Source organism: Arvicola amphibius, chromosome 6 (genome assembly GCF_903992535.2).
Source record: "Arvicola amphibius chromosome 6, mArvAmp1.2, whole genome shotgun sequence".
In the NCBI taxonomy this organism is placed as follows: domain Eukaryota; kingdom Metazoa; phylum Chordata; class Mammalia; order Rodentia; family Cricetidae; genus Arvicola; species Arvicola amphibius.
The window spans coordinates 33,030,706-33,044,671 of record NC_052052.2 but is presented as its reverse complement, the minus strand read 5'-3'; the positions used below and the strand labels follow the sequence as shown (position 1 = coordinate 33,044,671).

General features: G+C 47.9%; 1 protein-coding gene across 6 annotated transcripts in view; it reads left to right on the top strand.

Annotated features, from left to right (window-relative positions):
- Positions 1-13,966, top strand: part of Eri3 (ERI1 exoribonuclease family member 3) — a 130,003-nt gene that overhangs the window by 53,287 nt on the left and 62,750 nt on the right. For all 6 annotated transcript variants that reach the window (XM_038332635.1, XM_038332633.1, XM_038332631.1 and 3 more), the window contains one exon: positions 13,872-13,944. In XM_038332635.1, the coding sequence (XP_038188563.1) occupies positions 13,872-13,944 (73 nt within the window). The remainder of the gene's footprint in view (positions 1-13,871; positions 13,945-13,966) is intronic.

The window sequence follows — 13,966 nt, the reverse complement described above, 5'->3', positions numbered from 1 at the left end:
TTAGGGAGACACTGGCCCTGGGCCATGGAAGAAGCGTTAAGTCATTCTGGCTCATTTATTTCTTCTTTAAGCAGATGAGTGTTAGGTACCCACGGTGTGCCCTGCACTGTTTCAGGAATTGATGGCACAGTAGTAAACAAAACGTGAGAACTTCTCAAACATTTTTGGTCCTGTCCAGGTTCCTTTGTCTAGTGGGGTTCTGCAGGATCTTGGTGGCAGTGGCTTTAACAGGGCTTCTCAGGGTCTGTGGCTGTCTTCCTTTTCTGTTCATGATGCTAGAGGTGGCGTTAGCTGCCGCCACCACCTCTGCTACCATTGCATGGCATTGAGTTTCTCAGTATTGGAGCTTCCCTTCCACTGTCCTGAAGCTTGATCTCCTCTGTGAGAGGAGAGAATTAATCTCCAACTTTCCGTGCCTGTAAAGGTGGGTGACCTGTGTTTTGTGAGCGCTTGCCAATCTGTCCTCTAATTCCCAACCAGGGTAATGGAGACATTACTCTGTACTCACACAAACCATCAGTTCTCCCTCGCAGACTCTGAGCAGATCCAGGCCTGGGAAAGACAGGTCTGCTTGCAGTTGCTCCTCAGAGATTCTGGCTTATGAAGGCTAGAAGGGTGTGGCTCCTAAACAGCTTTGCTCTTGAATGCAGTTGGTGGATTTGTAAAGGGAAGATTCTCAGCCATCCTGTTTTTCCCTACCCCTGCTCCCCCCACCATGCTAAAAGGGTAGCTGTGTTGGTCTGGTCAGAATGAGGTTTGCTTTGTAAGGTTTATAAGAGCACCTGCAAAGGATAGACCCAGCTGCCAGGCAGAAGAGTCAAGGAGCATGGAGTTTGGGAGTTGAAGGCTAGGGAGTCTTGTGTTTCAGTTGGCATGGTGGCCTGTGCTTTATAGAGGGGCTTAGCTTTGTAGAGGTTTGGGAAGGGCAGCTGTGAGTGGGTTGGATAAATTCTCAGTGTCCCTGGCTAAAGGGTAACACAGCTCAGACTTGATAGTTCTGTAAAACTGATTCTTCCAAAGCCTGCGAAGATGTTGGTTTGGGGAAGAAAGCCAGCCCAGAGAATCCCGGGAGCCTGACAGGCCTTTTTCTCTGCGATTCTTTCTTGCAGGCAGCCTGAGGCAGCCTGTCTCTTTGTTAACAGAGTGACAGCAATGTGACACCATGGAAATAATTACTAACAAATCACGGTGCTGACTGCAAACAGCTCTCTGTCTTCAGAGGCATGTCAGGGTGCATTAGAGCAGGACTGCAGGAGTGGCAAAGGGGGGCCGAGCGCAGCCTGCTCTCAGGCTCTCCTGTCGTCTCCCCCCGTCCCACCCCCACCTCTGTCTGCAGTATCCTACTTCCATGTTCTTGGCCTTTGCCTATCAGGTCAGCTAAGGGCCAGCTGGGTCTGCAGGTGGTTTGTGGCTGGTCTGGATTCCTTTGGGCAGGTAGACAGGGCTCCATCTTTGCTGAGGGCATGCAGATAGTGATGAGAGGTGGAAGGATGCCCCATTTCTCTGATTCACTCTGGTAGTCAAGACCTGCTTCAACTGCCATACTTGAGGGTTTAAGGGTGGCAGTACCTGCTCCAGCAGGACCCTGGGGACAGGGGAAACCTTGTGTCTGTGTTAGCTCAGCTCCCTTCCCCCAACAACCCTGGTTTCTTCTTCAATTGCCATAGTCAATTTTTGGTAAGTCGACTTTGTCCATTCCCTCTTGGTTAGCAGAGTGATTGCTCTGACTGTCAGGGCTGTAAATAATGTTCCTGTTGTGTGTGGCTGGAGGCAGCACATCGGGTGGGAAAGGAGGGGAAGGAGGAGCTGCTATGCCTCTGCTCCCTTGCTCGCCCCCCTCCCCTCTCATACAATATTTATCCAGGGATGGGAGTCAGATGCAGTGACCTCAGGGGTTACCCAGTTAAATAGCTTCTGAACCTCCCTGCATTCTAATTGCTGCAGTTGTCCTTTGCTCTGGAGACTTCTCCTCCCCATTGTCTGCTGAGTTACACACTAATGGCTGTCCTCTCTGGCCCTGCTGGGAGGCATGGGAGGGGGCAGTGCTCAGTGCTACCTTCCTTTCCCTAGAGATAAAGGAATCCAAGGCCTGTTAACAAGTGGCTTTGGACAGAAGGACACCATCCCTTGCTTCCCTCTATAGCCCTTGCAAAATTGGCTGGAGGAATTTTAGATAGTGTGCTTGGTGGTCAGCCCCAAGAACCTTCACTCATTTCCAGTCCTGGAACCAGAGCTATGGTACTTGTGACTCCTTTCTAGGCTGGCTGACCATGGGACAAACACTTGACAGGGATGAGATTATTCTATGTCCCCATGTTCCCACATACAGAATTTGGAAATATCTAGGAAGTGGAATTTCTTATTGTAATATGCTGCATTTGGCTCAGAGATTGGCCAAATGCCATCTGTTTGGTTTTTTGGATGTCAGTTTTAGATGATTGATCATAGTAGCAGGTGTACCCCATTTGTTGATTTAAGAGTGGCATGTGTCAGCCATATCCACCAGGACTTTTCCTATAAATGTCAATTTCTTCCACTGTAGTGCTTCTCCCCTAAGAATACTGTAGGAAACTGCCATGGAAGGTGTTAAGTGTGCACATCCTGAAGGCACAGGCAGTCAGCAGTGACCTGAAATTAGCCCATTGAAATCTACTCTAGGCCAAGGAAGTAGTGTGCTGGGGACTGTGGGGAGCACCATGTGATCAGAACTAATTACAGGATAAAGTAGACTGAAAACCCCGTAAAGAAGACAGCAAACACAGTGAGAAGCTCTGTTCTTCCCTTGTCCATAAGGTAGCCTGATTTCTCTCTCTTGAAACCCTTAGGCCTAGAGCTTCTAGAACACAGTGTCAAACTCCCCAAGCTTGTTCCAGTCCTGTTGTGCCAGGAGGAGTGCTCTGTGCAGGCTGAGTGCTTGCAGTTCTTGAAAAAAGTCAGGAGAGCTGGAATCAGGGCAGGGGACCAGCCAGAGGTTAAAGACAACAGCTGTGTTCTTGTGCATTTATATGGAGCAGAGGCTGGACTATATCCCAGACCCTGAGTACCAGGAGGATATCTCTCTTCAGAGCCTCTAGGGGGCATTGTAGGCCATACAAACACAGTCCAGGCATAGGGTCAAGATGGCCACAGGCTAGGTGGAGACTAGACTAGGATATGTCGGGTGTCTGGGAGACAGTTTAAACTACTAGGGAGCCAAAAATAAAACAGGCCATCAGCCAAGACACTGGCCAGTCTGGTGCTTAGCCTCCTTTCCCTACCTTGTTCCTTGATACTCTGTATGGTAAGGAGCTCTGTCCAGGTCTTGGTAGCAGCTCCAGCACTTCCCACAAAAGTGAGCATTGTGCCATGGGACAGACACTGGAGAGGTACTTATCTTAATTGTTTGCCTAGACAGGCACTGGAAGGTACAAGTGATAGGATTTCGGGGCATTGGTAGCACAGGAGAGGTGTGTGTTACACTTTTCCACAGGGTGTTTATGACACTTATGCACTTCCTATGGGTTCTGAGGGGAAAAATGGGAGTAGAGGTGGTCAGTAGGTGGACTGTAAAACTAGGAGCTGAAAGAACGGGGAGAGATGGCTCAGCAGTTAAGAGCACTGCCACTCTTCCAGAGGATTCAGTTTTGATTCCCAGCACCCACTCAGTGGCTCACAGCCTTCGGTAATTCCAGTCCTTGGGTATCTGACATACATGAAAGCAAAACACCCATACCCATAAAAAATATAAATTATTGGGACTGGAGAAATGTCTTGTTGGTTAAGAGCACTGGCTGCTGGAAAGATGGCTCAGTAGTTAAGAGCACTAGGTCCTCTTCTAGAGGACTGGGGTTCAGTTCCTAGCACCCACATGGTGTCTCACAACCATTTATAACTCCAGTCTCAGAGTATCCTAGGCTTCTTTCTGGCCTCCTCAGGCACTGCATGCATGTGGTGTACATGCATATATGTAGGCCCAACACTCATACACATACAATAATTCACCTTTTTAATAAAAAGCCAGGAATGGGAAATTATCTGCACATAGTTCCTTTAGCGTCTTTAAGCAATGGTTTGACTCTAGGGATTTGAGGTTTGCTTTCCCTGGGAGGACTAGCAGCCTGGCCTGAGGGGCATCCCAGTGTATCCGCCTGCATTCTGGTTCTGTTTGGGAACTCTCCCTAGCAGCATGTCTGGGAACAGTTCCAGCTGTGCTGCCAGACCCAGACGCAGGTGACGGCCTTTCGTCTGTACTGTAGGGAAACCAAGAGGAAATTAAATGTCATCTGCCCCCTGCACAGCAGGTTGCTGCCAGATCAGACACTGTTGATCAGAGTTGTGCAGAGGGCACCCGAGGGAAGTCTTGTGCTGCATCCATGCCCTCTGAGCTGTGGCGACTCCCAGGTGATGGCCTGGCTCGGTCCCACAGCTTTCTCTTCCTGGCTGGGTTCACCCTGGCCTGGAGCCCAGCCTAGTGCTATACGGCAGCTGTGGACTCTGCCATGCCAGAGAAGCGTGTACACCAGTGGGAAGGAATGAGAAGGGCAGGGTCTGGCAGTAGAGGATACACAGGAGGCAACAAATAGACCTGGTTTTAAGTCATGGATCTGTTGCTTAGGATCTTGGGACAGTCTAAAGAGTACTCACAACCTGCTCTGGAAGATAAGCATCGTCTGTTTCCTAACATCTGTGGGAAGTAGCTGCTTATAAAACAGGTGTGGAGTCTTTTCACCCATCTTCCTCAGGTTCATAAGGGTGGTATCTAACATGTTCCTCTGGGCCTCTTTGTAGAGTTAGCCACAGTTCTGTGAGGTAGGATGGGCAGTAAGTTGCCCATGCCACCTTTTGCTGCCTGCGTCCTTCCCTTCCTTTCCCCTCACAACTGAACAGCCCAAGGCCTCTGAGATGAGCCTGTGTGATGGTGGTAAAGCAGGGTGCCAGAGGCTACCCATCTAATGGGGCTTGGCTGGCTCCCTCCAGCCTCACATTTAGTATGCCCCTTCCTGTTTTAGAAAACATCAGGATTTGCCCAGTCTCCCCTCCCCTTGAAGTCTTGGTTGGGCCATAGTGCTCAGTTCCTCGGTAACATATATTAACAAGGCTCTGGAAAAGATGTTTTCATACTGACAAGAGTTCTCCCAAGAAAACTCCCCACCCTCCACCTCGCCCCCACCCTCCAGCTGAAGCATGGCTGCCGGTGGTGAAATTCATTAGTGTTCCCTGACAGCAGTGGCGACAGAGGCGCTCACTGTCTGCTTCCTACTCCCTCGCTCTTGCTGCTGCTTCACGCGCACTGATATTTAAATCTGATGGGCTTCTTATAGACTTCTTGTACCATGACAAGTTTGGGGAGGGGGTTGGGGAAGAGGAGACAGACAGGGAGCCAGCTGTCACGCTGGTATTTCAGACAGTACTCTCTCCTGACCCTTTGCAGGCTCTCACAAGTGTATCATCTTTCTGAAGCCTGTGGTTGGAATTGTAACCTGCAGATATCCCAGAGGACAGGAGCAAGTGTAAGTGTGGAGGAAAGTGGGCTGATAAGTCAGCAGTGCGTCTTCCCAGGGCTCTGAGCTGGCAGAGAGCCGTGGAGGGACAGTGCACATGCTTGTTGAACAGGGAATTGAAGCTGAGACTCTGTAAGTGCTACAGGGTATTGCCCGCCATCATCAGGAACAGGGAGCCCTTCCTCAGTAGTTGCTTCCAGACTACTATGTTTATGCTGTGCTTATCTTCCAGATGGACCTGGAAGCCACTGAATAGAGGAACCAAGTTTGAGTAGCTTCTGATCTGAGCATCCTGGGGCTCAGCAGTGCTCATAAAGCTGTGGTGTTCGGTTAAGGTTCTCCTACTTTGTGTCTAGAGTGGGCCCTTGACTTTTGTACCTGGTATTTGTATGCTTCGTCTTTAAACTTGAAAGAGGAGTCCCTGACTTCCTCCTTCATAACTCCTCCCCTCAGTCCATTTTTGAAGCTATTGAGTGATTCTGGAGCTTTGCCTTTACCGTTTATCCCCAGATCACTTTTCTAGTATCTTTCCTTACCTCGCTTCATCTGGCAAAGAAGCATCTCCAAACTGCAGGTTTAATGTCTGCTGCCTTCTACCCAAAACTCTCCTCTGAGCCCCTGGTTTCAAAATCTGTCTCCCTTGACTGGCTCCTTTAATTCTCTTAGCTTAGGAGGAATGGAGGTGATGTCCTTTACTCAAGGACAATGACCACTTGATCATTGCAGATTAGTACAACAGAGCCCTAGAGCAGGATTGGGGTGAGGTATGGTGGTGTGGTGCACTGCCTGTCTATTGAGGGCCTTTCTAGCTCCAGGTCCCTCCATGGTGGAGGTCATGAGGAATAGGCCAGGCTCCTTTCTTGCCTCCTTAAGTCTCATCCGTGTCAGTGGTGCAGCCATCCCAGACACACAGACCAGTTTGTCTGTTGGAGAGGGGTTACTCATAAACATACTGATGTCTTCTGTTGGAGGGTAGACCAAGAATGTTTCTTTGGAGGGGGATGGGGCGTCTGTAGACATAAATGTATTCTTTTGTTGTGTTGTTTGGTTTGGTTGGTTGTTTTTCAAGACAAGATTTCTCTGTATAGCCCTGGCTCTCCTGGAACTTGCTCTATAGATTAGGTTGACTTTGAACTCAGAGATCTACCTGCCTCTGCTTCCCAAGTGCTGGGATTAGAGGTGTGCTCATAAGTCTGTTCTTGAGCTGTCAGCGACCGCTTTTGATGTGATGAGCACCTGTAATGCTACTGTTGCCGCTCTTTCCACATCCACCACTCTCCTGCAGCCTGTCCTGCAGATGTCTAGCCCTCAGTTCCTGGCTAGGGTGTCTTTTCCTTATTCCCTGTTCTTGCTGATTCCTAGCCCTGAGTGGTGGCCTGGTTAGAGCAGGCCATGTCTTTTGACATGGCATATCACACAAGTGAGATGGAGAATAACTAGCTTTGATAAGTAGGAGGCTTGAGCATTAATTTTTTATACATCAGCAGTGACCAAGTGAGTGAATTCAATTATGAGTATGCTTTTTCTTCACTCTCCTCCCTACGATGTGGTGGTTCAGAGTTGAGACAAGGAAACCTGTTGAAATGAGAAACCCCTATTTCCTAGCTTGACCCCCTTACTAATTCGGGTTAAATTGCTGTGCTATTGCAGTGGTGACACATTGTGTCTGCTTCTGTTTGTATAAGAGGATGCAGTGGGGGAGGAAGGACCAATTTGTGCAGAGATAAAAGGTGTCACAGGCAGATAACTAACGTTCCAGCCTCATGCCTGCTCTCATTGTTGCTCAATTTGCTCCATCTGTAAGCCCAGCCTTCCCCTCTTTCTTCCTTCCCTCCCCTTGGTCATATTTTACCTCTATGCCACAATGTAATGATGCCCTGCGTAGTGGGGGAGGAGATAGGCACCTCTGGCTGACAGCCCTTCCTGATAACCAAATTCCAGCCCATCCATCACTAGCCACTCTCCTCAACTTGAGGAAAAGTGATCGTGAAAGGCGGGCTGTTCAGCACTCGAGCTCTGTTTATCTCCTCTGGGCGGGGAATGGAAGCCGGAGAGACAAAGAGCTATGTCCCCAGCTAAGTGCTGCTCAGGTTGGTGTGGCTGGCATATGCTGGATGCAGATTTACATCATGTAGGCTGTGGCACTCTGACTAGGTGGTGCAGATTTACATCATGTAGGCTGTGGCACTCTGACTAGGTGGTACACTAGACAGGGCTTCAGGGGTGGGGGGTCGTTCCTAGGGCTCAGTCTCTCTTCACTAGCAGAGTAGTCATATAGAGAATTGTGGCAGTTCTGAAAGGTAGGACAGCTGGTGACAACACTGAGAGTGTTTGTATTGGAATGGGCAAATGAGAAAGCTGCATGTACCTCAGAGGTGCCCCTTTGCAGGGTCTTTGCTCTGACTTCTCTTGACCCACTCCTTTACAAAGTTGGTCCTCTTCCCTTCATGGTCCACTGATGACTTTGAGACATTCCTTCTCTACATGTTACAGGAACACAATGGTTTCTAGAGATGAGTGATGTCTACACATTTCGGTGCTGTTGGTCATCAGGACTGGCAATCCATGCCATTCTGAGATCCAGGTGCCACGGCCTTTCCTGGGAGGCGGAAGGGAGTAGATGATGACTCCAGCCTGCTGGTCCCTCCTCTCTAAGGTGTCAGACTCCCAAGATGGGTTTATTGGTTAAAATTTGAAGGGAGCAAAACCTTTAAGGAATAATGTCCAAGGCCTCTTCCAGCACAGGTGTCTGCTCTCTTGCTGGACCTGCCTTTTGGAATCTGCCTGCAGTCTATCTGTCAGACCTCTGTGGTCTCCTCAACTCAAACCTTGTGGCACTCCCCCAAGCTCCATTCACCAAATCTTCAAAGCTGAAGCCTGCTTAACAATGGTTCTACCTTGGTCATACCCATTAGCAAGGGGTGGGGTGTGGGGGCTCCCTTAATGAGCTACTCCCCTGCTTTGACTGGCGCCAAGCTCAGCACACCTGTTTGCTATCAAGGCTGTCTGGGCCAAGCCAGAAAGGCTCAGTTGCAGGTGGTAGGCCCGAATGAGGGCTGGGTTGGGAAGGTGGGGCTCCCTTTGCTTTGTTGTCTGTCTGTGGGGAGAGACATTGTCTTATGGTTTTATCCTCCCATGTTCTCTTCTTTCTAAGCAGAAGCTCTTGTTTTGTTGTTTAAAAGTGTCAGCAGGAAGTTAGACAAGTGAGGAGTCTGGCAAACATCTGAGGATAGGGTTTGAGGTTCTGTTCTGGTGACTTGATAAGAGCAAGACCACATGGTAAATGCCAAGGTATGGGCCCTTTCTGGCTCTAGGCCCACAGCATTTGAAGAGTGATCATGTACCTTGCTTTAGAGCCCACAGGCAGGACTGGTGTGCACGTGTGGGGGTGGATGGTGTCCTTAAAAGGGGCCCCTTGTATTCATGAAACTGAAGGAAGTTTTGATTTGGTGGAGAAAAAAAGTCCCATTCCTTTTTATGACCTGGACATAATTGGGTCTTTTCGATTGGCCATCAGTGATGTCATTCCGACCCCTCATAAAGAAGGGGAAATCACACCTGTGGACTCGGTGCATAAAATTTCATTGGGCAACAGTAATAAGCATGACCAGATGATGTTTGGGCAGTTGGGGAGCTTTGTGCCCAGTGAATCCAGCTGCATGGAGACCTGGGCACCATAAACTTGCCTGCACGTTTATGCCCGCAGGCTAGTTCAGGGCCCACTGCCAGTGGCTCTTTTCCTTGGGATCAATATCTGGTAGAAACTGAGCATTTGGACCCTTTGTACCGGGAGTCTTTGCCCTTTTCTTTGCCAGATTAATGGAACCGTGTGTTATCTACTGGCCCCCACTGACTTTAGGCTCCTAGAATGTTGAATGAAGATATGACCTTGAGCAGTAACTACCATCCTACCCACCTCTACAAGGTTCCAAGCTTTGCCTTCTCAGGGATGAGTCAAAGTCTCTAGGAGAATATGTGCAGTTGGCACCCATGTATTCAGAAGCCTTAGAGTTCATTTCTAGTTCTATTCTTGACTTGTTACATGATTGAACAAATTCTTTTTCTTCACTGAATCTGTTTCCTCGTTTGTGTAGGGAATGGTGACCACTCTAACCCGCCTTGTGCTCTCTATGCTGGGATAGGAATGTGTGATAAAGATATCTAGCTATTGTCCCATGAGACACCTGGAAGGTCAGGTTCTAGCTCTTGGTTCTATCTTTCATGAAGTTGAGTCTGGGCCCTACTATATTTGTACTGTTTATGCTGGGAGTCACAGGACTGGAATATTTAGAGGAGCACTAGCAACCCTACTCTTCTCCTTAGGTCTGCAAATTCATACATGGAGTTCCCCCTTCATACTTCAGTCATATTTAGAGTACAGAGAGGCACTAAGGATTGCTGCTGGTCTGTGGGAGTTTGAATGTAGTTGGCCCTATCATCTCATAGGGGGTGGTGCTATTAGGAGGTGTGGCTTTGTTGGAATGAGTGGGTATGGCCTTATTGGAGGAAATGTGTCACTGCAGGGGCGGGCTTTGACATTTCCTATGCTCAGGATACTGCCCAGTATCTCAATTGGCTTCCTGTTGCCTAAAAGATGTAGGACTCTGAGCCACTTCTGCAGCACCTTGTATGCTGCACCCCAGAGGTCCCATATGCCATTCACTGCTCTAAACAACCCTCATCTGAGGGTCCCTCCAAGTGGCTTCATGACCATAGCAGTCCAAGAGGCATTCACGGGGAGGATGCATGAGTTGATCCTGAGCTGGAAAATGGAATCAGCCAGAGTAGAAGGACTGAGTCTTAGATTTGGGGTTCACAGGATCCTACCCCAGGCTGCTGAGTGGCTCCTGAGGAACTCCAGGCTATCTTGCCCTCTCCAGACCTCAGCTTGCCTGTCTATGATGCAGGGAAAATGAGGGTTACACCTATGGGGTGAATGAGAACAGATCCAGTAATGATCCACCCCATGCCCACAGTAGCAGCTAGTGTGGGGGTGGCCAGGCTTCCTTCTTCCAAGGGCCCTTGATCATTTATTTATTTGTTTGTTTGTTTGTTTGTTTGTTTGTTTGGTTAATTAAATGATAAAATTTCATATCTGATTATTTACTACCAGTCGGTGCCATTATGAGCTCCTATATAAATCACACAGGGAGCTAGGCTCCAGGACACCCCTTTATCTGCTCCTCAACAGAGCCACTCCAGACAGACAATGCCAGGTATGATGACATGCGCTTTTAATTCCAGCACTCGGGAGGCAGAGGCAGAGGCAGAGGTGATCTCTCTGAGTTCAAGGCCAGCCTGATCTACAGAAAGAGTTCCAGGACAGACAGGGCTATGTAGAAAGACCCTGTCTCAAAAGAAAGACATAATGCATCTTAGTTTACTTCCTGAGGTTAACTTTCTATTAGTATCTGTCAAATATTTGGATGGTGATGAAAGGAAGGTTAGATTTCCCTTCAACTTCTGAGGTGAACTTGTTTCAACTAGATTCTCTTGGCCACAGTTCCTAAGAAAAGGTGCCTGTACTTGTGTTCTCCATCCCCTTGTTTGTTTATTTATTTATTTATTTATTTATTTATTTATTTGGTTTTTTCGAGACAGGGTTTCTCTGTAGCTTTGGAACCTGTCCTGGAACTAGCTCTTGTAGACCAGGTTGGTCTCGAACTCACAGAGATCCGCCTGCCTCTGCCTCCCCAGTGCTGGGATTAAAGGCATGCGCCACCACCGCCCGGCTTCTCCATCCCCTTGTCTCTCAGTGGTTCTTTCCTCTTCCTTGCCTGGTCTACTGCTGTTAACACTGCTCACTAGGTTCACGGGGCCTCCAGATTATGAAGTCCATTGGGTTTTCTCACGTCCCATCTTATTTGGTCACTCTATAACATTTGACACTAATAACTTGATTTTAAGCCAAAAAATCAGCTCTATGGACAGACGTGGTGGCGCACACCTTTAGTCCCAGCACTCGGGACGCAGAGGCAGGTGGATCTCTGTGTTCTACAAAGCAAATTCCAAGGCAGCCTGAGCTGTTACAGAGAGAAACCCTATCTTGAAAGACAGAACAAACAAAAATATCAGCTCTATGTATTACAGAAAAGGAATGCATGCTTCGAGAATTTAGGCTAACCACAAGTGATAGGAAGTGGGGTCAAAAGGGCATATGTCACCTCAGGTTCCTGATGTCATGAGAAGGGGCAATGAGTTGAGAGAGTCTTGACTCATAAAGCATTGTCTCTTAGGAACCATGCAGAGACACAAGGCCTGTGGCCTGGAGCAGGGTAGCAGGTGGAAAGCTTTCTGAGCTCTTGGATCTTAGGAAGGTTCTGGGAAGATGTGCAAGTCTTTTCTCTCTCTCTCTTTTTGTTTAGTTAACATTTTTTCCTTTATTTTGTGTACCGTCCACAGTTTCCTCTCCCTCCTCCCATTCCCTACTCCCAACTCTCATCTTTCCCCCTCCCCAACCATCTCCATTCAGAAAGGGCAGGCTTCCCATGGATTGAACATAGCATGGCACATCAAGTTGAGGCAGAACTGAGCTCCTCTCCCTGTGTAAAGGCTGGGCAAGGTAACCCAGCATGGGAACAGGTTCCCAAAAGACAGCTAAGTGCAAAGGACAGGTCCTAATCTCACTGTGAGGAGTCTTACAAACATATCAAACTACACAAGTGTCACATACATGCAGAGGGCTTAGGTTGATCTCTGGCAGTCTACCTAACTGTTGGTCAGAGTCCATGTGCTCCCATGAGCTCAGGTCAGCTGTTACTGTGGGTTCCTCTGTTAGAACCTTGACTCCCCTGGCTCAAACAATCAATCCCTCCTCTCTTTCTTCAGAAGGACTCCCAGAGCGCAACCCAGTGCTTGTCTGTGGATCTCTGCATCTGTTTTCATCAGTTACTGGATAAATGCACTGTGATGACAATTAGGGTCGTCACCAGTCTGATTACAGTAGATGAAGATGTGGAAGTCTTGTTCTCTGTAATTTCTTTTCTTTTAAGACTGGGTCTTTCCATTATGTAGCTTTGACTGTCTTAGAACTCACTGTATAGACCAGACTGGTCTTGAACTCACAAAGATCTGCCTGCCTCTGCCTCTGAAGTGCTGGGATTAAAGGCGTGTGACACCATACCTGGTTTTTGTTTTGTTTTTGTTTTTTGGCATAATTTCTGAAGACTCATTTTCCCTTCTTGAGCCCTGTGTTAGTCAGTTTTCTGTTACTGATACATACCTGAGATACCGGTTTTTAAAAAGGGAAGGCTATTTACTTGCTGCTCTTTTGGAGGATTGGGAACGTAGTCCAGTTGTACTTACCTAGCATGCCTGACACCCTGGGTTTGACCCCAACACTGCCTAAAAAGTGTAGTGGCACAGGTTTCTAATTCTAGTATTTGGGAGCTGGAGTCAGGAGGGCTACATGGGACCCTGTTTAAAAAAAAAAAACAAACGACACCTACCAGGAGCTGGGTGTGGTGTTGTATGCCTTTAATCCCAGCACTGAGCAGAAGCAGGTAGATCTTCGAATTTGAAGCTAGCCTGGTCTACATTGTGAGTTCTAGGCCAGCTAGGACTATAGAGTGAGATCCTGTCTGAAGCAAACAATCAAATGGGCTAGAGAAGTGTCTCAATGGTTAAGAGCATTTACAGTTCTCACAGAGGACCCAGGTTAAATTCCCAGCATTCATATGGTAGTTCACAATCATCTGTAGCTCCAGTTCCAGAAGAGCTGACATTCTCTTCTGACCTCTCTGCCAGGCACATGATGCACAGCCATGTGTCCGAGCAAAAACACTCATGCATATAAAATAATAAATCTATAACAGACATCTCTAGAGCAGCAGCAGGAAGACCACAATAGACTACAGTACCTACCTCATAGGATCACTTTGAGGGAAAATGTACATAAAGTCCTTAACGTGGGGCTGGAGAGATGGCTCAGAGGTTAAGAACACTGACTGCCCTTCCAGAGGTCCTGAGTTCAATTCCCAGCAACCACATGGTGGCTCACAACCATCTGTAATGAGATCTGATACCCTCTTCTGGCCTGCAGGCATACATGCAGGCAGAACACTGTATACATAATAAATAAATAAATCTTTTTTTTAAAAAAGTCCTTAACGTGTTAAAAATAGAATTTAACAAATTAGAAAGTAGTAGCAGCTGATGTTATTCTATGTAATATCTGAAAACTCACATTTGGTTCTGAGGAATGCCCCTGAGCCCAGTATCCATGGTGCTGGAGGTGGGATATCTTCCTCAGCTGGGGACCCTGCTGATGTGTTAACCCTGTGAGCTCTTTGTTCTGTAGACTTTGTTTTGTTTTGTTTTTTGCTTTGTAACTTAAGACTCTGCACTTGGGACATGTGTGTTTCCAACTTGTTTTCTCCCCCTTTTTTGTAGGCTCCCAGGCCAGTGCCATTATTTAGGCCTGCCAGTGGCGGATTACTTCAAGCAGTGGATTAATCTGAAAAAGGTACCATCTGAGCTTCACCCAG